The 26,702-nt window shown below is 36.1% G+C and overlaps 1 protein-coding gene across 2 annotated transcripts in view; it reads right to left on the bottom strand.

Annotated features, from left to right (window-relative positions):
- Positions 1-26,702, bottom strand: part of LOC150079033 (twitchin-like) — a 2,795,346-nt gene that overhangs the window by 1,980,054 nt on the left and 788,590 nt on the right. For both annotated transcript variants that reach the window (XM_090382361.1, XM_090382360.1), the window contains one exon: positions 1,224-1,354. In XM_090382361.1, the coding sequence (XP_090238487.1) occupies positions 1,224-1,354 (131 nt within the window). The remainder of the gene's footprint in view (positions 1-1,223; positions 1,355-26,702) is intronic.

Here is a 26,702-nt window from a genome sequence, read left to right as displayed (position 1 = left end):
CATCTTATTTTCCAGGCTGCTGCTCATTCCAATAGAAGCAGTGCAAGAATCACTTTCACCTCTGCCAGTGGCTACTGTTAATCTATTAGTCCTTGTATCCCCCCAATCTAGCAGTTTTCAGACCAACACTGCCTCGATAGCATCAGCAAACATTCTTGCACCCTTTCTATTTAAGTGTATCCCATCCCTGTAGAAGCAGTCTCTCCTGTTAACAAGCACAGACCAGGCTGAAAAAAGTTCTATCCCTTGAGCCTTGCACAATCTTTCCAGGGCCGAATTGATCGACAGGGCTCTCATCTTAAGAGTTCTTAACCTCAATACTTAAGAGTCTGTAGACTTACCGTTCGTAACTTGCTGCCATTGTTACGCGATACAAAATATCTCGATCTAGATAGCATAAGCTTAGTATAGTATAGTACATAATATAATATTGTCAATTAATCAGTAAATCTATTAATCTTGTTGAACTTCATTGTCAATTAAATTGTACTTTTAACTATATACATATAACGACTTAGATTACGTAACATAAATAATTAGCAAAAATAAATAATTTATACTTAAATTGATATGGAAGTTATATAAAGGAATTTCGTAGATAATACTCAATACTGAAACATAAATATAGCGTTATAACTGTGTTATACAAGTTTAGGGTTTTAAATTTGTACTGAAATTGAAATTTTATTGAAATTAAATCGAAATCATGACCCAGACCAGAGCAGCAAAACAAAAGGCTCAAACTAATGGAAGTGCTGTGGCTCAGGGGGGGGGAACTGAGAGGGGCAGTTGCCCCTCTGAATCACAGCCTTTTAAAATGCCCTATTTGCTTGATGTTTGTGGAGCAGTCAGGTACGGGACATGATACTGCCATGGGGGATGTCTTTGTATGTGCGCGATGCAAGGAGTGTAAGGAAATCAGGCGAAAACTCAGCGTTGTTATGGGCCTATATGAGAGCTTGAAGGACAGGGTGGATGCCCTCGAAGGATTAAAAGTGAGGGGCCATCAAGCTCTCAGCTGCCCACACCAACGCCAGGTATTTACTTTTTTTTTGTTTATAAACTAAGACTCAAAATATTTACCTAGCAGTATATTCCATAATGCACTTTTAACTAAATCAGACTACCCCCCACATTAGTCTGAATTAGTGGGGTTTTAGTGAATATAGTCCAAGAGATTAAATTGAGTCATATTATTATGACCATTAAGTGAGTATACTAACCTTCCTTTACAAATAATTTGCACGATGTATATAAGTCTTTGCACTGGCATTTGTATTCTCCAGCATCATCCATCCGGCAGTTATCAATGATCAGTTGATGGCGTCCATCATCCAACATTTTGACACTTATCCTGAAAGCAAACACAAACCGTCATCTGTATATTTTTATATATATACCTTAAGATTAAACCTGAAATGTATGATGTGGTAGGAATTCAATGAATCAATATGGAGAATATCAGTTCCATTGGTCATAAAACAAATTAAGTATAACCTTGAAATAACCCAGATGTTGGGTTAGTATACTCATATACTTAGTACACAAAAACAATAAAATCAACTTCTATCTCCCACTCAATCAGTCAGCTGCAAAATTCTATTTGCTATTACAATATTCATGTCAATTTTATGAATGTGTAAATTATGATGGTCAACAAAATTACACTTTTTTTTTTTTATATCAAAAATGTAAACACTTTTCTAAACCAATTTTGAGTGCTGATTTCAAATATACACTTATTTTTTTCTAGCATGTGTAGTTTTCAAAATATAACTACTACATAATATGAATACATATTAATTAAGAAGATTTCATTGCAAAACATGACTTGTAATAATTACATTTTCATCAGTTTTACAGTTTAAACCCAATACACTTTATACACGTACAGTAGACTCTCGATTTTCCGGAATACATGGTAGAAATAAATTCCCGGATAATCGATTTCCCAGTTAATCCAAAAACAGCAACTCCCCAACGTACGTAAGAGATACTTTCCAGGACTTCTTACGTAACTCGGGAATGACTAATAAAATATTGCTACTATATCCCTGATATGTCAAAATTACAAAAATCACATAATATCCTCAGAAGAATGAAGAAAAATAGTTATATATTTTTAATTAATTCAATTAAAAACTTTATCTGGGGATGGCGGTGAAGTAGCCAGAGTGGCACATAAGAAAAGAAAACATAAAAGGAAGAAAAAACGCGTGTTAGTACTGTAAAGACTGATATGTGTTTCGTAGCTTTGGTTGTTAAAGTTGACTTCATTGGTACCGATCCCTTCACCGCTTCTCATATTCTGTCTTTCTCCTTTATTATCATGTTCATCGTTGCCACTGACAAATCTGCATTTCCCGCGATACTTGTTAATGTTTGGTCATTTTCATATATCCTTATTATTTTAATTTTCTGATCCAACTCGATCGCTTTCCTTTTTTTGATAGATTTACTAGTACCACTGTCATTTATTCTCTTAGTCGACACCACGATAAAAGGTCAAAATTAAATTTTCTGAAAAGAACTTCACAGGGTTAAGGCGAAAACTCACTATTATCACCCCACGCGAGCTCACATTTTACTAAAGCACATTTCTGGAGGTCACTACCATCCAAAGGCTATCCTGGAATGGATACCTCCTGGAAGATGTTGTTTGTTGTTTTTTATGAGCATTAGCAACGCAACTAAGGCCATATTGCTCCGAGAATATGTGGTGATCATTCCCTGACCTTTCCGCATCCTCCGTATTTGGTGGTGTCGGGCTCGAACCCTGGTCTAATGAAGAAGCGTGTGTTACGCACTGCTGCTCCTTCCCACCTGGCTACAGAGGCGCCCCCTCCTGGAAGAAGGAGAAGAGGAAGACATAGGAGGACATGGATGGATGGAGTATGGGAGTGCATGACAGCCCGAGGCTTAACCGACCAAGACGTCTGAATCGCACTTTATGGCGGGAAAAAATTCCTACCAAAAAATAACTTGTAGGATGAGGAAACTCACTGTAAATGGAAACACTCCTCTTGAAGAAGAAGACTACCATAAAACAATTTGCACTTTCAGGGTTACTGGGCTTTTCTGTTACTGCAATTCATTATAAACGGGTAGTAAACTCAATTTTATTGCATTTGTGATAATACCGATAGCTGGAATTCTGTGAGTTTTTAAGTTACAGTATTATAGTGAAATGTTTGTGTGTCCCCTTCACTGAAATATTTAGTCATATAAAAAAATATAAATAACGTAAGTCAGGGACTTACTGTATCGAAAAATGTTCAGCAACCTATGTAAAAAAGTATGGCGATAGATAAAAAAACGAAATACCTTACCACGTAATACTCGCCTGTCTGATACGATGCTTCCCTTTATTTTTTGCGATGTCGATTTTAAATCTAATAGCTTCCCCTTATTTTTTACAGTGTCACATATGGTTTGGTCACCAACATTATAATGGCTCATTAGAGATTTAACGAATGCACCGTTTTCAAACTTTTGAATAATTTTAAGTTTTTGTTTAATTGAAAGAACAACTCTTGCGTTTGCCCATCATTTTCACGATTTATGAACAAAAAAAAAATAAAAATAAATAAATAATAAATAATAATAATAAAAATTCCAATATCCCTGACATAAATAACGAAACAATATTTGCCTTTTGTTGTGCTGATTGAACACAACAATCGATGCGATGCACTAAAACAAACTAGATAGTATGAATCATAGCTGTAATGCTCAATACGTTCTACGTTGATATTAATATTTGTAAAATAATAAGAGGAGTTTACCTCGATATAGTACGTAGAACACTTCCGTATGATACTCTCCAGAAATGAAAACAAAAAAAATCAAAAAACTTACATTAGAGTAAAAAATAATTAAAAATCAATTTAACGCAATTAAAAATATTAAAAAGAATCCTAATGAAAATATTCAAAAAGATTTTTCTTCCTATTTTCGTTAGAATTCTTTTTAATATTTTTAATTGTGTTAAATTGATTTTTAATTATTTTTAACTCTAATATAAGTTTTTTTGATTTTTTTGTTTTAATTTCTGGAGAGTATCATATGGAAGTGTTCTACGTACTATATTAAGGTAAACTCCTCTTATTATTTTACAAATACTAAAACAAACTAAACATTTTGTCTCTCTTTTTTTTTCTTTTCTTTTTTTTTTGAGCGGCAGATGTGAAGACAGCGAGGTTTGCAAGATAATAGGTACACTAATCTCCCAATGACAACATATAACGCCGCTTCTTGTCGCTTATTTACAACTTGCAAAATATGTTTATACCCATTCTAGTTATTATTTGAATTTTATTTCTGGTTGATTTTTTAATTTGGAGTCTTGAAGTGTCTCAGTTAATCCGATCCCAGTTAATCAAGAGTCTGCTGTATTTAAAATAATATAATATGTAAAAATGATATGTACATTTTAAAAATGTGTGGATGATTTCCTTGGTACTCTTTGTCTTGAATGCTGTGGTGCAACATCCAGCAGCAATCTGTCAACATGCATACATTTGTTCCCAAACTCTGGGTATAAATTTTCCATGGACTCCATTTCTTAATGAAATCACCCCCCCCTCCCTATTTCTTCATATGGCATCCTATTTCTTCATATGCATCAGGCAGTTTCTGAACTCCATCTATGTATGAAGATCTGTGGCTACCCAGAAAGTTTCCACTAAACCGTTCGAAAACCAGCCATGCTTTTAGTTCTAATACAATGGGGCATTTTTCAAAGCTTTGTCCTGCAGAGGCTCTGTGATTTGAGGTCCACAAAGATTTCCTCTTTCATTTTCATAACATTGATCTTTGGAAATTTCTCACTTAAATAAGAAACCTCTAGAATTCAACACTGACCCATCACTTTCACAAAACTTCATTAGGCCAAATTTGATGTGGAGAGGCCGAAGGAAAATACTGATTTGATCTGCTAATGGAACAAATTGCACTCTACTCATTCCCAGCCAACTTGTACTTCATTGAGGTGTCAGTCACATCTGATTTAATGGTAGAACGGTTGTCTCATAACAAAGAAAAATATTTTGTGAATCCTCTTTGATGCCATTAACACATCAGTGATTTGGAGGTCACTGCAGATATTCCATTGATGGGTGCTATTGGTGATTTGCTTCAATCAGTGTCTTCATGCTTGCTATAATATGTCTCCTTTAGATGAACAGCGTGAGCAATGGGAATAGATGGCTTTAACTGTTATGCAAGAGAAATATATTGATGTTTGAAACAACTTTAAAACATCAATATAAGGAGTTAATGGATTAATACCACTATAAGGAGTAATACCATTCAGATATGTGCAATTGTGACAATGCCCTAGAAACTCTCCTTTGATATTGTGGCAATAACAGAGCAGAATGTTTACTTTAAAGAATGGAGCCAAAATTTGGTTTCTTTTTTGACAGTAACATCAAGGGTATAGGAAACAGCATAAACCTTTTTTTTTTTAACCAGTCATGTAATTCATTTGAACAAGCGATATGAATAATGTGGTGCTCGCATCTTATTCTGATCACCCAAAGAACAACCAAAGTATAATGCAGAATGTTTACTTTAAATAACAGAGCAGAATGTTTACTTTAAAGAATGGAGCCAAAATTTGGTTTCTTTTTTGACAGTAACATCAAGGGTATAGGAAACAGCATAAACCTTTTTTTTTTTAACCAGTCATGTAATCCATTTGAACAAGCGATATGAATAATGTGGTGCTCGCATCTTATTCTGATCACCCAAAGAACAACCAAAGTATAATGCAAGTTTCCCGAATAACTGCAATGATTGTATGGCGTTGTGATTTAGTTAGGAAAGAGCCACCCACACACAGCACAATTTCAGAGTGATTTTTACACTTTCAAAGCATGACAATGAATGCATTTTGATAATTCACTGGATGATACCTGAAACAATATATATAATAACAAGGACATATACTGTGCAGGATAGTTACAGTGAATAAGGATAGATACAGTGCATGCTGCTTATTGTGATCACACACAACTTTCATTTACGTTATCACTTTTCTTTTGCCTTATTGCAGTAGAAGTGATTATGTAACATCCTAATTTGTTCTTGAACTCTGACATATTGCATGTTCAGTTACTGCTGTTGATTCATTTAGTTCATATGGTTGTCAGTGTCCTTACTCCATGAAAGAAAGTACTATATCCATACTCCTACCAATCTGACTGTTTTACAGTAAAAGATTAATCGATTTATAATTCTTGATTTTAATATTTTCTTTATTTGTTTTGAATGTTATGTATGTATGAATTTCCAGAAACATTATGACAGTTTCATTTTTATGATGACTTTCTTCAAGAAATAGTGGACAGTCAGATTAAAGTATTTTATATTTGTTGATTTTATTGGTTTCTTTCTGTCCACTTTCATCTTTTTTATGCACACATTTCCACATCATGTCAATTAACAACCCTGAACAGCTGCAGTCTTGTTTCTCAGTTACTGTTATCAGTTTATCTGAGTTCCAAAGTGAACACAATAAGTGACAACCACTGTATATTCAAACAATTACATAAATATGAATGTATAAACAATAATAATATATAATTATATTTATGTAGGCTGAACAGGTATGTCAGAGGTATAATAAGTCTCATCATTGTCATGTAATCACAAAAATTAGACATGGTGGAGGAAAATTGAAAATCATTGTCCAAAGATCTATCTAGTCCATATATTTTTTTCCAATGAAAATACTTGTTTGCCATGTTATTTGAAATGAACCACATTTTATTTTCCATTAACACTTGTTGTTGTTTCTTCAAATGGTCATTCACCTTCCCACCAGGGCAGCAATTATATTTACCATGTGAACAGTGTCAAAACGTATCCAATTTCACGAGAGACCTTAGCTTTTAACTTTTTCTTTTCCTCTATATAATGCATTTCTAATTTGCAACATCCTAATTTGTTCTTGAACTCTGACATGTTGCATGTTCAGTTACTGCTGTTGATTCATTTAGTTCATATGGTTGTCAGTGTCCTTACTCCATGAAAGAAAGTGAATCTAATAACTATTACACAACTTTCTACTTTTTATCAGAGCTGCTTTTCATTTCAACCATATGCAACACTGTAAATTTTAACCAACAACATAAGAAGGAATGGTTGTTCTTCAGGTGATCAGAGCAAGTTTCAGTCATTAATCTTGAATCAAGAATTTTTGCAGAATGATTCTTTTCATGAGGGACCTGTCACAATCCTCATAACCACCACATTGTTAAATGCCATACATCTTCTTTCCATCACTACATCTTTTTAATACTTTATTTATTATGGGATATATCACTGTAATGGCATTTAAAATAGGTGACATACAGACATACAAAAAATATCTAAAATTTCTTATATTTCCATAGATTATATCTTTACAATCATAATAAATAAAAGCTAAAGCAGCTGGTGGCAAAGTGCCTCTTAAAAAAAGGTTGTGTTTGTCACAAGTTTAATTTTTTTACCTCAGCAATCTAGACAAATTGAATCTTGCCTACTGATGAGAGTTTAAACTCTCATCAGTGGGCAAGTAGACATTTTAATGATCAATCAACCTAATGACAAGACATATCCATAATATGTTAGAAGTAAGATGATGCAGTAAGTACAGTAGACATAGTTAAGTCTAGGGAAAATGCCTCAAGCTATGAAAGCTACATAAAGTGATACATGTCACGAACAGCCTCTTTATTATTATTATTATTATAATTAGCCATATGGTACAAGGAAGCCTGAGGCTTTTGCTGCACCAGCCAAAAAAAAAAAAAAAAAAAATTCTGAGTTACCCCTGAGAGAGAGAGAGAGAGAGAGAGAGAGAGAGAGAGAGAGAGAGAGAGAGAAGGGGAATCACCAAGAAAGAGAAGAATGGTGATGTCCAGCTGAGGACCCTGGGTGTGCCAAGCCCATACTCACCAGATGTGAGCCCCTATGAGAAAACTTCATAGCTTGAGGATTTTGTACTAAACTTACTTTAGACTAACTATGTCTACTTTACTTACTGTTCCATTCTGCATATCACATACTGTGGATATATCTTGTGACTGGGTTGCTTAGGTCTCTGCACCTACCTGCCCACCAACGAAACTCCAATCAGAGCCAAAACTTGGGTCTGGATAGTGGCATACACTTTAAATAAAAAGAAATGCACTTAATAGCAGAGTAGTTCAATACAATGGCAGCCTCCATAATATGAGACTGATGCACTAAGTAGCAAATCCAAATTGCTCACAGCTATGTACAGAAAGAGACTATACCCAATATGTATAATGACTTTACAGCTTCAACTGCTTGTGGCTTTTGCCTTAGACTTAGACTTAACTTAGTAAGCTTAACTTTTTTTTTTCTTGTTCTTCACAACAAAACTGTTTTTTAACAACAAAAACAACATTCAGAAATTTTACATTTTGGTTGTTGTACAGGATGGAGTGTCACCTTAGAGTTAATGAAGTTCTTCCTGCTCTTCAAACACTACGAAGAGAGCATATACTTTGTAGTAATAAATAATGTTAAATAATACAGGAAACCCACATATAACATGATAGTTAGGTTCCTATAAAATGTTGTGTAGTGCGAAACTATGTTATACAGGATTAAGAATCAATATAAAAAGGGGGTTACATTCCAAATGCTAACAAAAATATACCATTTTTTTGTAACTATCTGAAACTTAATTTTTATTAAAATAGTAATAACTGAACAAACATCTTACAAACTGTGATACATTTATGTCAGACAATGTACATTCATTTAATTTTCTTCCTCTTCATCACTGCTAAGCATAATCAAATGAGAACGTTTTCTCTGTTGCAGAATATCTGAGCTTTATTCTGCAGCATCTACTTTTTATGTATCTTCTGCTCTCTTTAAAAAATCAGTAATCTGGGTTTGTTTGCTTTTGCTTGATAGATCTTTGTAAATTTCTTGATATGGAGCTAAGCATGTTTGAAGCTCCCTTTTGAACTTTGTGCTCTTTTCAGGCGAAGGATCTTCATTCAAAAATAAGATTTGAATTGCTCGGCTAAGTTTACGCCTTCCCATATGCTTTTTAGTGTAAAATTTGTAACTTCAGAATTTTCATCTGTGCTATAATGCTCTGAATTGATTTGGATTTTCCATTTCCATCAAATCCACTTTACTAGCCTCTTTTTTTTCTATCAGTAATTTTTGAACATCTTCAGCAGTCATATTAGCATTAGTAGAGGCATACAATGCAAGAAAGCAAGCTTATGCAGCATCAGCCAAAAAAAAAAAAAAAAAACCTCCCATTTCACCCCTCCATTCATTTCAAATGCCTGTCCAGCTCAGCCTTAAATTTATTTAGGCTATTAGCTTCCACAACAAAAGATGGAAGCCTGTTCCACCAATCAACTACCTGCTGGCTAAAGGCAAATTTCTGCACATCTATTCTACAACTATCTTTCCTCAATTTGAAACTGTGCCTCCTCAGGTTCTTAGTCTGAGCAAGAGGAAGAATCCCATCAGCATTCAGCTTGCTAAAGCCATTCAAGGCCTTATACACTTCAATCAGATCACCTCGTAGGTGCCTACTCTCCAGGCACTGCAATTTGCAGAACTTAAGCCTTTCTTGGTAAGAGCACCCCTTTGTTCTCCTCACCAATCTTGTTGCCCTTCTTTGTACCCATTCTAGCAACTCTACATCCTTCCTAAAATGAGGCCTCCAGACCTGTACACAGTACTCTAGGTGTGGCCTGACCATTGCCTTGTATAACAGGTTAATCATCTCCCTGTCCCTGCTAGCAAAATTCTTATATATCATTGACAAGACTCCATGACCTGCCCTGGTCATGATATCATCAAAACCTTCCCCCCTTCTACCAACTTCTACTATCACACCAATTCCTGCCAGTTTGACCATATTTCCTGAATGAACTGACTCTGGCCATAAATTTTTCCAACACACACGTGTTAACGGTTTTACTTCTTTGAATGATAAAACTATGATTCCGATAAAGTCCACAAATGAAAAATGTTTCAATGCCTCCATCATTTCAATAGATTCAGAATAATTTTTTTCCAAAATCCATTGTAATGATTTTCTGATGTAATGAGTTTTAAAAGTAGATATAATGCCTTGATCTAATGGCTGAATTAAAGAAGTATTTGGTGGTTGTAGTAGTAGTAGTAGTAGTAGTAATGGAGGCATGTGATGCAAGAAAGCAAGTGTATGAGCTTATGTAGCATGAGCCAAAAAAAAAAACGCACACAATTTCACACATCCATTCCCTCTAAAAGTTTGTCCAGTTCCTCCTCGAATTTATTTAAGCTATCAACTTCCTGGTAGGAACATTAATTCAATGTTTAGATGACTTAAATCTTTTGGATGGCTTGTCACATTATCCAATAATAATAAAGCTTTGAAATCTAGATGTTTCTGCATTAAATAATTTTCCAGAGCTGGTGAAAAACAATTTAGAAACCATTCTTTAAATAAATCGGCAGTTACCCAAGCTTTATTATTTGCTTTGCAATATACTGGTAAAGCATTTTTATTTACACCTTTCATTTCACACGGATTAGAGGATCTATAAACTAGCATAGGTTTTATCATGTAAGCTCCTGATGTGTTACTGCACATAAGTAAAGTAACATTACACGATCTTTTGATGCCTTAACACCTGGTGAAGTTTTCTCATATTTTTGTAATAAGCATTCTGTTGGGCATTTTTTTCCACAAAAGGCCTGTCTCATCGGAATTGAAAACTTGATATGGTGTGCATCCATGCCCTTCAAATAGAGTTTTGAAATGCCTCTGCATATTTGTTGGCAGCTTCATTATCAGTTGATGCACTTTCCCCATGAATTCTTATGTTATGTAATGTAATGAGAAACAGTTTTTAAATCATGCAAACCAACTTTACGGCCAACTAACTCTCGTTTAACAGAAGGTTCTCCCCATTTTCTTTTAAATCGTTATAAATTTTTAGTTCCTTTTGTTTAATTACATTGCTGTCCAATGAGATTCATTTTTTTTGCCATCATCAATCCAAATACTGAGTGTTTTTTTATTTTCTCAATTATTGGCGCTCAGGGATGAGCTGTCATATTGCAGAAATGAAAGATCCTGCATCAACAGCAGTTCTTATTTTCTGTTCATTTTTCTTTATGCAGATTGTTGCTTCATTTAAATTTGAACTGTTTTTTGCAATGTATGATACCTTTTCCCCTTTTGTAAGATGATTTTAATTTCAAAATATGGGGATCCCCCCCCCCTTTTATGCCTAATGATTAGTGAGTCAACAACGGAGATTCACAAAAAGAATGGAAACATTGAAAAATTACATTCAACATAATGGCAGGGTTCCCCCCCACACAAAAGTACCAAAAATACCATGTTATGTGAGGTTTTCCACAATTCTTTAACCATGTTTCTGTTATTGTGCGAGGATTTCCGCAATTTGTCAATCGTGTTAGAGAAAAACTGAATTGTAGAAGAACTGGGCTATATGGGGCTTGTCTGTACAGTTATTTTGTTTAAGAATTAACACATCGTTTGTGCTGTTGCAAGTTGATTTATCGCATGCGTAAGTTTTCTAAACAGTAACTGAAAATATGATGAATAACAACATTTCACTGAATGTAATACTGATTTTAATGAATTTGAAGAACTATATAAGATTTAATAATTTGAAATACCATGCCTTTCTTTATGATTATTTTCTCAAAAGATGCACTGAGGCTAAAAATCATCATTATAACCTAAATCTGCAAACAGATATACTGCTTCACTGGTTATTTCCTGTCTAATTAGCATTGACAAGAATATTGTTTGCACTGCACTCCCAAACTCTAAAAAAGAGCTATTATAATTCAAGTTAATCAACTAAAACAAATGTATACATGTGCTTCATCTACTAACCAAAGCATTTCATTGTGTTGAAATATTGTGGAATTCTTTGATAGAATTGGGGGTACTAGCACACTTGGTCGAGCTAATAAGATCATTGTACATCAACCAAGAAGCAGTTCAGAACAACATTTGGAGATACAGACTGGTTTTAAAATGGAAAAGGTGTGCAACAGGGATGTATCTTATCTCCATTTATATTTAATTTGTATATTAAACAGTTATGAGTAAACTGTACTTGGATGAGTCAGAAATTGGAGTGAAAATTGGCAGAAGAAACATCAATAATTTAAGATATGCAGATGATACAATTCCGCTTGCAGAAAATGAGGAAGATCTAATACAACTGATTTTAATGGTTAAATATGAGAGCGAAAAAGCGGGACTGCAGCTTAACATCAAGAAAACAAAAATTATGATAAGAGCAGGGAATGCAGACATTAAAATTAATAATGACGAGGTTGAACCTGTTCAGGAATTCATCTTTCTTGGATCTAAGATCAAACAAAGCGAAGAATCTGGTGCAGAATATAAAAGAAGAATTTCTCTTTGATGCAGCACAAATTTAGAATACTCCACGAGAAGGGTTCCAAGTTGGATGAATAGTGAAGTTGCCACATTACTTGAGCAGAAAAAGGTGGCATGGAAAGGTTACAGAGCAATAAAAAGTACTGAAGCCTATAACAGCTACAAGGTGATCTGTAATAGAGCCACAGAAAAGGTTCGACAGGCGAAGGCAGTTTATGAGAAATCACTAGCAAACAGAGCAAAGAGGGGGGATAAAGAATTCTTCACATATATAAATGCCAAGAAGAGCAGGACAAACCAGATCGGACCTTTACGTAAGGGAAAGGGGATAGTAATAAATACACCAGCTGCCGTTGCAGATGAACTGAACAGTTATTTTGCATCGATATTTACAAATGAAAAGCCTTTTGTGGCAATGGGAAATTGTGGGAGCGAAGTTAAAAAATATGTAATTAATGATATTGAAATTTCGCAAGATTATTTAATGAAAAAACTTTCGAGCCTACAGACCAGTAAGGCTCCTGGAGTTGATGGAATATACCCTATAATCTTAAGAGAGGCGGCAAGCGAGTGCATTGAACCATTGAGGCTAATTATGCGAGCATCACTAGACTCTGGGGAGATTCCCTTGGATTGGAAAAGTGCAAATGTATCTCCCATACATAAGGGTGGCTCTAAAAGTGAAGTTGGAAATTATCGACCTGTCAGTCTGACTTCAGTAGTAGGGAAAATCATGGAGGCAATGATCAAGGGTGGAATTCAGGATCATTTGGATCGAATTGAAATTCTCAAGGATACTCAGCATGGTTTTGTAAAGGGAAAATCATGTTTAACAAATCTGGTTCGCTATTTCGAAAGGGTCACTCACGAGCTGGATTTAGGGAATAATTTCGACATTGTTTATTTAGATTTCAGCAAAGCTTTTGACTCAGTCCCACATGAGCGGTTGCTTTATAAGCTGGAACAGGTTGGAATCACTGGGAAAATCCTTAGATGGATAGAAGGATGGCTTCAGGGCAGGAGGCAGAGGGTTGTGATAAATGGCTATTCCTCAGATTGGGTTGATGTAAGAAGTGGGGTTCCCCAAGGATCAGTATTAGGACCACTGTTCTTTTTAATTTTCATAAACGACATTGATGAAGGGATAGAGGGCGTGATGTCTAAATTTGCAGATGACGTTAAAATTGGTAGAGTAGTTAATGATCACTGTCAAGCTGAGCTTCTTCAGAGAGACGTAGATAGACTTCAAGAATGGTCAGAAAAATGGCAGCTGTGCTTTAATCCAACAAAGTGTAAGGTATTACACCTGGGAAACAGTAATCCCAAAATAACTTATTCACTTGGTGGAGTTCAACTAAACCCAGTACTGGAGGAAAGGGACTTGGGTGTTACGATACGGTCAGACATGAAATTCTCTGAGCATTGTAAACAGGTTGCAAGGAAAGCCCATGGTGTCCTATCGATGATCTATCGAACTTTTGCAAGTAGAGATAGGGACATGATAATCCCATTATATAAGGCTTATGTTAGACCACACTTGGAATACTGTGTTCAAGTATGGAGACCGCACCTAAAGAAAGACATCGAGCTTCTTGAAAGGGTGCAAAGAAGGGTAACTCGCCTGGTGAGATCGGCAAAAGGGCGTCCTTATGAAGAAAGACTTCAAATATGTGGGTTGCAGAGTTTGGAAACTAGACACCTTAGAGGAGATTTGATTGAGGTGTTTAAGGCTCTGAGAGGCATCAGTAAAATGAATGAGGACAAAATTTTCAAGATTATAAATGATGCTAGAACTAGGGGACATAAATTCAAGTTACGGGGGGAAATGTTTAGATTGGACTGCAGGAAGTTTTATTTTAGCCAGCGAGTTATAAATTACTGGAATAAGTTGCCTTCATGGGTGGTAGAGGCCGACAGTTTGGGGAAATTCAAAGGTCATCTGGATAGTACTTTCGGGTAAGGGAAGCGCATAGGATGATAGGTTTAATTTCCTTTTTATTTATATTTTATTTTATTTATATATATATTTTTTTATTTATTATTTATTATTATTTAGTTATTTATTTTTTGTTTTTATCATTGTTTTGTTCGGATTATTTTATTTTTTATTTTTTTTGGCTGGTGCAGCATAAGCCATAGGCTTTCTTGCACCATGCGGCCGTTACTAATACTAATACTAATACAATGATGAGCATTGAAAATAACTGGAAAGACAAAGACGTCAGCCTTACAACAAAGATCAGAATGGTTAATGCTATAGTATTTCCCATAACAATTTACAGGTGTGAAAGCTAGACAATGAAAAAAGCAGACAGAAGAAAAATTGAAGTTTTTGAGCTCTGGTGCTGGAAAAAGCACTGGAGCTCAAAATAGTTTCGCATACCATGGACAGCGAAAGTTACAAAAAGAGAGGTTTTGGATAGTATCAAGCCAAAAACATCATTGGAAGGCAAGATCACCATGCTACAATTGACCTATTTCAGTCACATAATTTGATTCAATTCATTGGAAAAATCGATAATGCTAGGAAAGGTCAGTGGAATAGGGGCTCACATCTGGTGAGTATGGGCTTGGCAAACCCAGGGTCCTGAGCTGGATATCATCAATCTTCTCTTTCTTGGTGATTCCTTTCTACTTCTCTCTCTCAGGGTAATTTGGGAATTTTTTTTTTTTAGCCGGTGCAGCATAAGCCTCAGGCTTCCTTGCACCATTTGGCTAATAATAATAATAATAATAAGGAGAAGAGGTCAGCAAAGAACATGCTGGCTCGACACCATCAAGAGCAACACTGGCATGTGTATAAAGGACTTGAAAGAAGCTGTTGAGGACCGGACAGCATGGAGGCAGCTCATCCATAAAGTCTCTGAAAGTCAACTGCGACTAAATGGATGTTGTTTGTTGTTGTTGTTTTGGTGTTTATTGGCGCATCGACAACGGAGATCATAGTGCGCCACTAAATGGATGAAAACAACAACCATTCCCAGTACAGTCCATTCAATGCTTCCTGTGATCTTCCCTCAAAGGGATGTCAGAAGGATTTTGATCAATCTCGATGCTTAGAAAGCTCCAGGTCCTGATGGTATTTCTCCACTTGTGCTCAAAACCTTGAACTCTGTGTCACCTTTCCTCACTTTCTTATTCCGAAGGTGTTTTTTCTTTTGCTGGGAAATTTGCTCATATCCAGCCAGTTCCTAAAAAGGGTGACAAATCCCTCTCATCCAATTATCGACCCATTGCACTTCTACTCTTTCTAAAGTAATGGAGAAATCAATTAACTGCCAACTCTTAAACTAACTAAAAAACTTCCATCTGATCACCCATATGGATTCCGTCAGTGTCGATCCACTGGTGATATTCTAGCTTATTTTACCTATCAATGGCCAAATTCAAAGTAAACATTAATTAATAGTCAAGTAGTTGCTCTTGACATTTCAAAGGCTTTTGATCATGTTTGGCACAAAGATCTTCTAAATAAACTTCTATCTTATGGTTTACCAACAGTTTTTTTGTAATTGGCTGTCCAATTTTCTCTCTGCTCTCTCACTGCATGTAATGGTAGATAGCTCTATGTCTTCTAATTATTCCACTAATGGTGGTGTTCCCCAAGTTTCAGTTCTTTCTCCCACTCTTTATCTCTTGTATATTAATGACCTTCTTCCATTGAATAGAATCCTATCCATAGCACATCGAATATACATTACCAATTCCTTTAAATGCTGACCTTGAGGTAATTCTCCAGTGGTGCAAAGAAAACTTAGTTGATTTAAATACTTCTAAAATTCAATCCTGTTTCGCAAAAAGAATTCTTCTGCTCCCTATGCTCATCTTCGACGACACTCCAATTTCTAGGCAAGATCATATATCTCTAATGGGGATTACTCTGTCTCCTAATCTTTCTGGGCATAAGCACATTACAAATATTGCTTTCTCTGCATCTAAAAAACTGGGTTTTCTCTTTCACTCTTGGTGTTACTTTTCTTCCAAACTGTTCACTCTGCAGAAGTTGCAAATCCGCCCTACCATGAAATATTTTTCCCACATCTGGGGCAGTGCCCCCAAAACCTCTCTCAGTCTTCTAGATTCCATTCAAAAGAGGGCAGTTAGGTTAGTTAATGACTCATCTCTAACACAGTCTCTCCACTCACTGTCTCATAGATGTTCTGTTTCTGCTGCATGCCTTTTCTATAGATACTTCTGTGGACACTGTTCCTCTGAATTCGCTTCACTTCTGAAGTACTTAGTACCGTGTGCCTATCAACTATAGGCACACGGTACTATAGTATAGTGTTAACATGTTGGATGCCAACTATGTGTTAATTCGTATTTGGCAATCTGGCCCAGGACATCGACTACAAGTTAACTCGGACTGGTATGACTTGCCTTTCAGGTGCAGCTCCAAGTATATTCGTAGCAAATATGTGCAACTGATGGATAGTTGGCTTCTGGGATAAGAATGAAAAATCAACCATGGCATCAGAAAACAGAATTTATCCATAAAAAAAAATATTTTCTTTACACAAAGAGCTGGCTTCTCTTAGCACACTGAACAATATTAGCATGTTCCGCGGTGTTTTTTATTTCTCATACATACTCGACATGGCTTAGTCAGGAGTTGTTTTTTTTTTTTTTCAGTTGGTGGTATAGCCAACTGAAATTCTAAATAATGAATTTTACGTTCAGACCTAATCTTGGAACGTTTAGAATTTTTTCTCCAATCAAAGATTCAATGTACCTTTTCCATCAAGTCACGGGTTCCACCATAAAATGTCTGAAATTAAGAGAAATCCTAACTTAACGGAAAAGGATGTATGCGTTATGCATATATATATTTCTATAATATGTAATACATATTATATTACATATTTACATATGTAATATATGTAAATATGTAATATAGATGTCCGAATAAATATGTAATATTTATTCGGACATCTGATGGTTTTTCTTAGTGCTGAATAATACGAGAGCATTTGATCCGATCGATATATGAACAAGAACCATATGATTCGTCAAAAAGCTCTTCAAATTCTAAGTTACTTATATTAGCATAGAACTCAAGCTCTTCTTTGGTCAGTGGTCTCTTCTTATCCATGTTTTAGGTTGTTTTTTTTTTTGTAAAAAAAAAAACATGTAACAAAGTACTAAATACAACGTACACGACAAAGTCTGTGTCACTGCAGTGAATTTACACACAGTACAGATTCATATACAGAATTCTGCAAGTTACAACATCTGATATTTCCTGAAAATTACAATCTACAGAAGTTCAAATGTAATGTCAACAAATATCTAATTTCTTCTCAACCTTCAACCTGTGCATGGTCTAAGTAATATAGGTTCTAATACCTCTTGTGTTCAGGGTTTTCATTAAAAAAAAAAAAAAAACCCTCCCTCCTCCCAATTGATATCAAGTAGGTCTGAATGAGTGTAAAAATGAATTCATGTGTGAATACAGAAGAAAATACATATTCAGTTTTTCTAGCAATATATATAGAATCAAATTCTATATATTCCTTTGAAGAATTCCTTTCTTTATCTAGTTCTAGGAATTTATTCAAACTACCTACTTCCACAACAATAAGTGGAACTTTTTTTGACAATCAACCACCTGCTGGCTAGAGGCAAACTTCTGCACATCTACCCTGCAACCAACCTTTCTCAATTTGAATGTAATTTCTTCACATGTGTATAGTCTGAGCAAGAGGAAGAATAAAATCATCTCAATCAGATCACCTCATTATTTCCTGGTCTCCAGACAAGATACCTGTGATCTCCAGAGGCTTCAAACGCTGAAGCCTTTCTTGGTAAAGGCACCCTTACATCCTTCTTAATTTGAGGCCTCCAAATCTATAATCAATAATCTATAACCCATACTTAACTATTTATTATTAATAAACTAACTTCACTTAACTATTTATCACTCCTAAACTAACTTCACTTAACTACTTATCACTACTAAACTAACTTAACTTTATCTATTATTACTAAACTACTTAACTAACTTAACTATTTATTACTGTATGCAGTGTTAATGTATGCAGTGAATTAAATAACAGATATGGCATATAATCATGTCTGACATGTAAGATCTGATATGTTAGCAAATAATAATATTGCATGATTTATAAAAAAAAAAAAAAAAAAGAAAAGAAATTACTCTTGTGCATGAACCAATAGTCCGTAACACATGACATTAATATAATAGAGCGTTTAGAATTGGTGATTTGTGTAGAGAGAGTATCGAAAATAGTTTATGCGAGAGTTCAAATCACATAGGTTGGCAATAGTTAAATTTATTATCTATTATAACTGCTTAGAATTTACAAATGTAATGTTACACCTTAATACATATAACTTAAACTTGATAGGAGATATGGAATTTATATAGGTAAAATTGGTAGGAGATCGATACTGATATATATATATGAAACCTGATATATATAGGGTGTCTCAAAAATATTGGAACAAATGTTTAGGGGAGGTAGGTAACATCTAAAGGAATGTGAATCGCATAGGAATCCATAACCGGAAACATCACCATAAGTTGGTACACGCCACTGTTCAGCAGTTTGCGAGAGGGAAAATTTCTGGTTTACTCATTCAAGCAGTAGTCACTGCCGAACAAAGAGCACACATCAATATACGAACTGTGAGCTGGCAGACATGCACCTAGTGTATGAATTAGCAGAGGGCCCACATGGTGTGCGCCCCCATGGGGCACAACATCGCTTTGCAATAAATGTGTGGGCAGGTATGGTCGGTGACTGCTTAGTCGGCCCATACCTGTTACCATCCTGCATGAACTCCGCTAAATATCGGATCTTTCTTGAACAAGTTCTACCAGGGTTACTTGATGATGTTCCTGCAAACGTGAGATGCAACATTTGGTTTCAACATGACGGGGCGCCTGCCCATTATGGAAGGTGTGTTCGTGACCATTTGAACAGGCGTTTTGGGCGTCGATGGATTGGCCGTGGTGGACCCGTTGCCTGGCCCCCATGCTCACCTGATTTATCAAGCCTTGATTTCTTTCTGTAAGAGGCCCTCAAATCTATCATGTATGAATTGCCTGTGGAGACAGAAATGGATCTCGTGGCAAGACTCGTCTGTGCTGCTGCTACTGTCAAAGAAACTCCAGGTGGGTTTGACCGTGTCTGGCAATCCATGCTGCGTCGGTGTCACGCATGCATCGTGTCTCATGGTGGAACCTTCGAGCATCTGTTGTAAATCATGAAATCTTGCAGTACATCATGAAATGTATCCATCTCGTACTCCATTGTTAATATTATGTCAAATAAATGTTTGCCACTAATTACTGTCTTGTGTCATTTCTGCTTCTTGTGCCTCTGCTACTACTTTCCTGTGACGTTTCCGGTTATGGGTTCCTATGCGATTCACATTCCTTTAGATATTACCTACCTCCCCTAAACATTTGTACCAATATTTTTGAGACACCCTGTATATATATATATATATATATATATATATATAATGTGTGGTTTGTGGAATAACTAAAGTGTCTGTGAAAATGGAAATGAAAAGTCCACAAGGTGCCAGAACTAAGAGAAGTTTAAGGGATAGTAGAAAGTGGAAGTGAAGTAGTGGTTAAACAGGTGAAAGAATCTGAAAAACTTAGTGCAAAAATGAACTGGGATGGACAAAAAAAAAAAAAAAAAAAAAGGAGAATATATACAAGTAAATAAATAAATAAATAACACTATATTCAGATATGGGAGGGCAATTTTAGCAAAAGGTCGAATCACGGGATGGCAAATATGCAGAATCTGAATATAGTAGATGAAAATATGATACATAGCCAGGAAATTCATCAGGGAACTACTGACCATGTATCAGGCACTGCATTTCCAAACTTGTCTGTAGTATTAGAAAAAGGGTGCAAATATTTAACATTAGTAGAGGCATATGATGCAAGAAAGCAAGCTTATGCAGCATCAGCCAAAAAAAAAAAAAAAAAAACGCTCCCATTTCGCCCCTCCGTTTGTTCCAAATACCTGTCCAGCTCAGCCTTAAATTTATTTGGGCTATCAACTTCCAAAACAAAGGATGGAAGTCTGTTCCACCAACAAACTACCCGCTGGCAAAAGGCAAACTTCCGCACATATATCCTACAACTGTCTTTCCTCAATTTGAATTTATGCCCTCTCAGGTGATTATTTTGAGCAGGAGGAAGAATCTCATCAGCACTGAGCATGCTCAAACCATTCAAGGCTTTATACACCTCAATCAGATCACCTCTGAGGTGCCTAGTCTCCAGACACTGTAATTTGCAAAACTTAACCCTTTCTTCGTAAGAGCAACCCTTTGTTCCCTTCACTAATCTTGTTACCCTTCTCTGTGCTCGTTTCAACAGCTATACATCCTTTTTAAAATGAGGCCTCCAGACCTGTATACAGTACTCAGGGTTTGGCCTGACCATTGCCTTATACAAGGGGTCAATGGTCAGACCACAGCCTTTTATTGTAATATGCAGCCTTTTATCATAATACTAGTAGACAAAGTAGTCCCTACGCAGTGTAAAAAATGTAAATTAAAATAAATTCAAATATACACAAATTTACAAAAGTGTAATGTGGAATATAATACAAATGTATGTGATCACACTCACGATGAAGTGCATGAAAAAATATAGACAAGCAAATGGTATAGGGAATGGTAAATTCTAGGGGAGGGGAAGGGGAGAAAAGTTGTTCAAAAGAAGGTGGCGATAGGATTTAGGATAGACGGAGCATTCGTATCACCCTCGTATTGCACTAATAGTTTTACAAATGGGAAAAAAAAATAGGAAAAGACAGTATAAAGAAAAAAAGTGTAGAAAAAGTCATTAAAAATACTGAACTTACTGGGTGTGTAGGGCCCAACCTTAAAGAAAGGGTTCTGGTATATTTTTTTTTCTCCATTCGTATCACCCTAGTATATCACTATTAGTGCAATACAAGGGTGATACGAATGCTCCGTCTGTCCTAAATCCTATCCCTATTTTCGCCTTCTTTTGAACATTTTTTCTCCCATCCCCTAGAATTTACCATTCCCTATACCATTTGCTTGTCTATACTTTTTCATGCACTTCATATACATTTCTATTATATTCCACATTATACTTTTGTAAATTTGTATATATTTGTATTTAATTTTAATTTACATTTTTTACACTGCATAGAGACTACCTTGTCTACAAGTATTATGATAAAAGGCTGCATATTTCCACCCTTTTTCTAATACTACAGACAAGTTTGGAAATGCAGTGCCTGATACATGGCCAGGAGTAGTTCCCTGATGAATTTCCTGGCTATGTATCATATTTTCATCTACTATGTTCAGATTCTGCATATCTGCCATCTCCTGATTCGATCTCTTGCTAATATTGCCCTCCCATATCTGAATATAGTGTTTATTTATTTACTTGTATATTCCCCCTTCCTTTTTTTTGTCCTAAGTCCCAGTTAATTTTTGCACTAGGTTTTTCAAATTCTTTCACCTGTTTAACCACTACTTTACTTCCATTTTCTACTATACCTTAAACTTCTCTTAGTTCTGGCACCTTGTGGACTTTTCATTTCCATTTTCACAGACACTTTATTTATTCTACAAACCACACATTATTTATATCCTATTGCTTCCTCTACTGCTTCACTGCGCGTTTTGGAGCATCAGACATATTATAACTTTTGTTATTTTCCTTTTTCTGCTTATTTTGTTTCTTAACTGTTATATAAGGCGCCTCCGTAGCCAGGTGGGAAGGAGCAGCAGTGCGTAGCACACGCTTCTTGATTAGACCGGGGTTCGAGCCCGTCACCACCAAATACGGAGGATGTGGAAAGGTCAGGGAATGACCACCGCATATCCCGGAGCAATATGGCCTTAGTTGCTAATGCTCCTAAAAACCAAATAACAAACAAACAAACTGTTATATACTACTATCTATATATATATATATATATATATATATATGAAACCATGTCTCAGATCAGAACAGCAAAGCAAAAGGCTCAAGGTAGTGGGAGTATTGTGGCTTGGGGAAAGAAATAAGGGGAAGTTGTTGTCCTCTGAATCATAGCCTATTGAAATGTATTGCCTGTTTGATGTTTGTGGAACTATCAGGAATGGGACTTGATATTGCCAAGGGGGATGTCTTTGTATGTGCTTGATGCAAGGAGTGTTGAGGAAGTCTGGAGCCAATTGAGCATTATTATAGGCCTTTATGAGAGCATGAAGAGCGGGGTGAATACCCTTGAAGGAATTAAATTGCAGGGCCCATCAAGTTCTCAGTTGCCCACACCAACGAAACAGCTTGCATTTGACCATCAAACAACATAGCAACAATCTCCAAGGCAGAATGCACTGGTCCCACAGGAACTAGTTGTTGTTGTCGATGCCTGTATGGTGGGTGAAATAGGAAGGGGTGGGTGTTTTTTTTTTTTTTGGCTGGTGCTGTATAAACTTGCTTTCTTGCATCATATGCCTCTACTAAAGCTAATGCTAAAAAGATCTTCCTGATCTGTGTACCGTACTATATTACTGCTCACTGGGAGGTGGCCATGCACCACCTGCCAGGAGAGAACTATTCTGGATGGATAACCAAGATCTCTATGGATGTTTTAAAAGTTTACTCCACAAGGGACCCTAGGACCTGGTGCAACTTCCACAAAACAATTATGGAGCATCCTATAGACAGTCTTGACCAGAATCTGTACTGCCAACGACCATCCAGTGGATGTTAACATGAAACATATTTTCAAGTAGTAGAAAGTCAGAAGACTAACAGATTGTGGGCCATTATCTGAACAACTGTACTCAGTATCCGAGATAATATTTAACTAAACTGGATGCTACATGTGTACTTGAAAGAATCACTTACATTTGTGTAATCCTGTGTGCAACATGAAGCCAACCAAACTCTGACACAGCATAATCCCCTCCCCATCCTTCAGAAGCATCAACACATCCTTTTTCTCTTCTCATTGCTTTCTTCTCCGAAAGAAGTGAAAAAACAGCTTCTTAAATTTCTGACTAGCTCTATATGGCATACCTGTAATGTTAATGAAATGGAACAATACTTGTATCAGAATAGTCCACATCGCTGTCACTCTTGCGATGAAAGAGATCATGCTAATATTCCACTGACTCATTTTGTCCTGCAGGGATTCACAGAGTTTTGTTGGGCACAGGATCAGTTGTTCTTGAAATGGTACCCCTAAAATAGTAATGGGTTCGCATTCCAGCTGCAACAGACAGAAGTCAGGCCTAAGAAACCATTTCCCCCATAGTTTTCCTTTGTTTTGACTACACTGATGGTGAGCCCAAAGTAACTTACATGTATTAAACACTCCTGTTATGGAACTACCAGTGATGACTGTAAAAATGATGCCATCAGTGTAGGCAAGTATTTTACATTCTCCATGGGGTGCAGATAGGGTTATCCCATGAATTTGGGGTTTCATCAAGCTTCGTTAGTAAAGGTTCCTGAGCCAGTGAAAATAGGGCTAGGCTCAATGGACATCCTTGTCTTAATCTCACCCCCACAAAACATTATAGGGGATGAACAATGGTCATTGATTACCAAACGCATACTGGCATTCATATACAAGCTACGAATAGCTCTAGATGAATAAGATCCAGTTTCAACTTTTGTTACAATATTAAATAGGTATTTATGTGACAGTTGTTCGAATGCTTTTTCTAGGATGGTTTGAACAAGCATCATGTCATACTGTTTCTGTATAGTGTCAAAACTTCGGTTCCATATGAAAACTAAATTAAATAGCATAGATCATCCTGGAATCCTATATGTTTGATTACTTTTGATGATCTCATTCAAGTGTGTTATTAGTCAGTGATTCAAAATTTTAACATACATTTTATAATCTATGTTACAAAGCGTAATGGCTCTCCACAACTCAATCAATCTGAGTATTGTCATGCCTCTCAAGAAAATTGTTTGCACCGCCAAGAAACATGTTGGTACCACTCCTGTTGTAAAGAAACAGTGCATTAAAAACAACAACAGACGCAATAAGATATCCCAGAAGGTTTTATATAATTCTACTGGCACATTTCTAGTACGCAGCCCACTAAGTGTGTGTGTTCTAACGCATATGGTGTTATGGGTTGATTATGGAAATTCTTTTGTTGAGCTGTAAAGCTCGGTAACATCCAATCATCTGCCAGATCTATACTCATGAAAGCTCCAGTCATGGTATCATAGTGTCTGCAAAACTTGTTAGTATATCATCAGTGCTGTGTAACTAGGTATCACTATACTGGAGCGATGTAATTGTTCACTAAGCTTGCATTTCACAGGTGCATAAATAAAAAAAGTTTGTACTTGGCCTCTCAGCTACTCTTAATGTGGTTCTAACCTTAAAAGCTTATTTTATTTTCTTTTGCTTATTTTCTGAGCAAAAGACAAATCTTCCACACCCTTTTCTCATCTCCACTGTGATGCAAAAGTCACAACAATTCTTGCAAATGACACATTCCACACCACTTTCTGTTTGCTACTGTTTTGCCTAACTGTTGGCCACCCATATAGCAAATGTCCATTCCTGTGTAGCAATGTCATGTTGAGTTAGTTAGTTAGTTAGTTATTTGATTTTTAGGAGCATTAGCAATTAAGGCCATATTGCTCCGGGATATGCGGTGGTCATTCCCTGACCTTTCCGCATCCTCCGTATTTGGTAGTGATGGGCTCGAACCCCGGTCTAATCAAGAAGCATGTGCTACGCACTGCTGCTCCTTCCCACCTGGCTACGGAGGCACCTGTCATGTTGAATCCACTCTCAAATTTTGTCTAAATCCTCTTTATGAAGAACAGTATTTAAATACCAAACTCCTTGCCCTTGATATACTGTAGGAAAAAGGGGAAGCTTAGTGATTACCAATTTGTGGTCAGTTAAACTTTGATTTACAGAAATTTTTGTGTTGGACAAAATCAGCTTCATGTAACTCGGGACACAAAGTGATTACCCTGATTTATTCTGATACAGGTAGCCCCCAGGAGCAGTAGGATTGTGAAGTCGCCAAATACCTACTAGGTCTCTTTCAGCACAGACATCACACAGTGTGCAAGCCCCACCTGTTCCCAGATTATGAAAAAACTCTCTCACTGGTTTTATCCATAATGGGATCTTGAACACAGTTCCAACCCCCCCCCCCCCCCCCATTATCAACCACTGAGCTCCTATCATAAAACCTCATAAACTATTAAATATCCTTATTTTTCAGCCATGTTGTTCAGTACATAAGCATTAATAAATGTGAATGCCATCTCACTGCCAGTCTATCAAAACTATTCTTTCTTCCATATCCCTTTGCAAATCAATATTTCCTAAAATGGGAGAGTTGACAATAATGCCTACTGCCCATGCCCTCTTAGTCCCAAAACTCCAAAAGCTGTAACATCTAAAGTGCTACCGAAACTGTCAGATTTGAAAGAGATGAGAGAAATGAGCTTCCTGAATAAACAGGATGTGTAAACCTAATGTAATCATCTACTTCAACACATACTGCTATTTAAATATTTTCTTAAAACCTCTAATAACATTCTTTTATGTACCTATTAAAGTACATTTTTAGAGTAAATTAAATTAAATTAATAAATTACAGCGAATTAAAGTACATTATTATTAAACCTCTATTAATATGCTTTAATATACCTATGAGTATTTGATTCATTAGATGGATTGCAAAAGCAATTCATAAAATCTGTACAAGCATTACTAAAGCCCTCTATACCGTTTTCCATCCACGAAACATGCTATTCACAGAAAAATTTTTGTAGTTGAACAGGTGTCTTATGCAATATATTATTTATGAAACAGTTGCCCTACATAAACTTAACACTATCTTTTTTCCCATTATCTCTATGTACAACCATGGTGGCTTAACTAAAGTAAGTTCCCATGTTTTCAACGTTTTGCCAAATGAGATGAGATCCTCACCTAAATAAGGCAACAAGTGTTCCATCCCCCTCTCCTAGTATCTGCCCTTCCTTCAGAATTCTATCATTCAATACCACTTCTCCTACTAGAGCCTGATTACTTGGGCAATCAAACTCTAGTAAGAGAAATGCCTTCCCTCATTCTTTTTTAGACTCTGTGATATTATTACTTTTTGCAATTTTTTTCCAGGAATCAATCTCCTCTGGTCATTTTTGAAGGTTTAAACACCACTGTTTCTTCATTGGGGTGTGCCATGATCTTCTTCACTACAGTTAAAAGTAGTTTCCTGGTTCATTTCCACTTTAGATTCCTGTACT

This window comes from Mastigoproctus giganteus, chromosome 10, assembly GCF_048544385.1.
Source record: "Mastigoproctus giganteus isolate SK-2022 chromosome 10, ASM4854438v1, whole genome shotgun sequence".
NCBI classification, from domain to species: domain Eukaryota; kingdom Metazoa; phylum Arthropoda; class Arachnida; order Uropygi; family Thelyphonidae; genus Mastigoproctus; species Mastigoproctus giganteus.
Note: the sequence above shows the minus strand (reverse complement) of the source record. Positions and strands in the feature narration are given on the sequence as shown.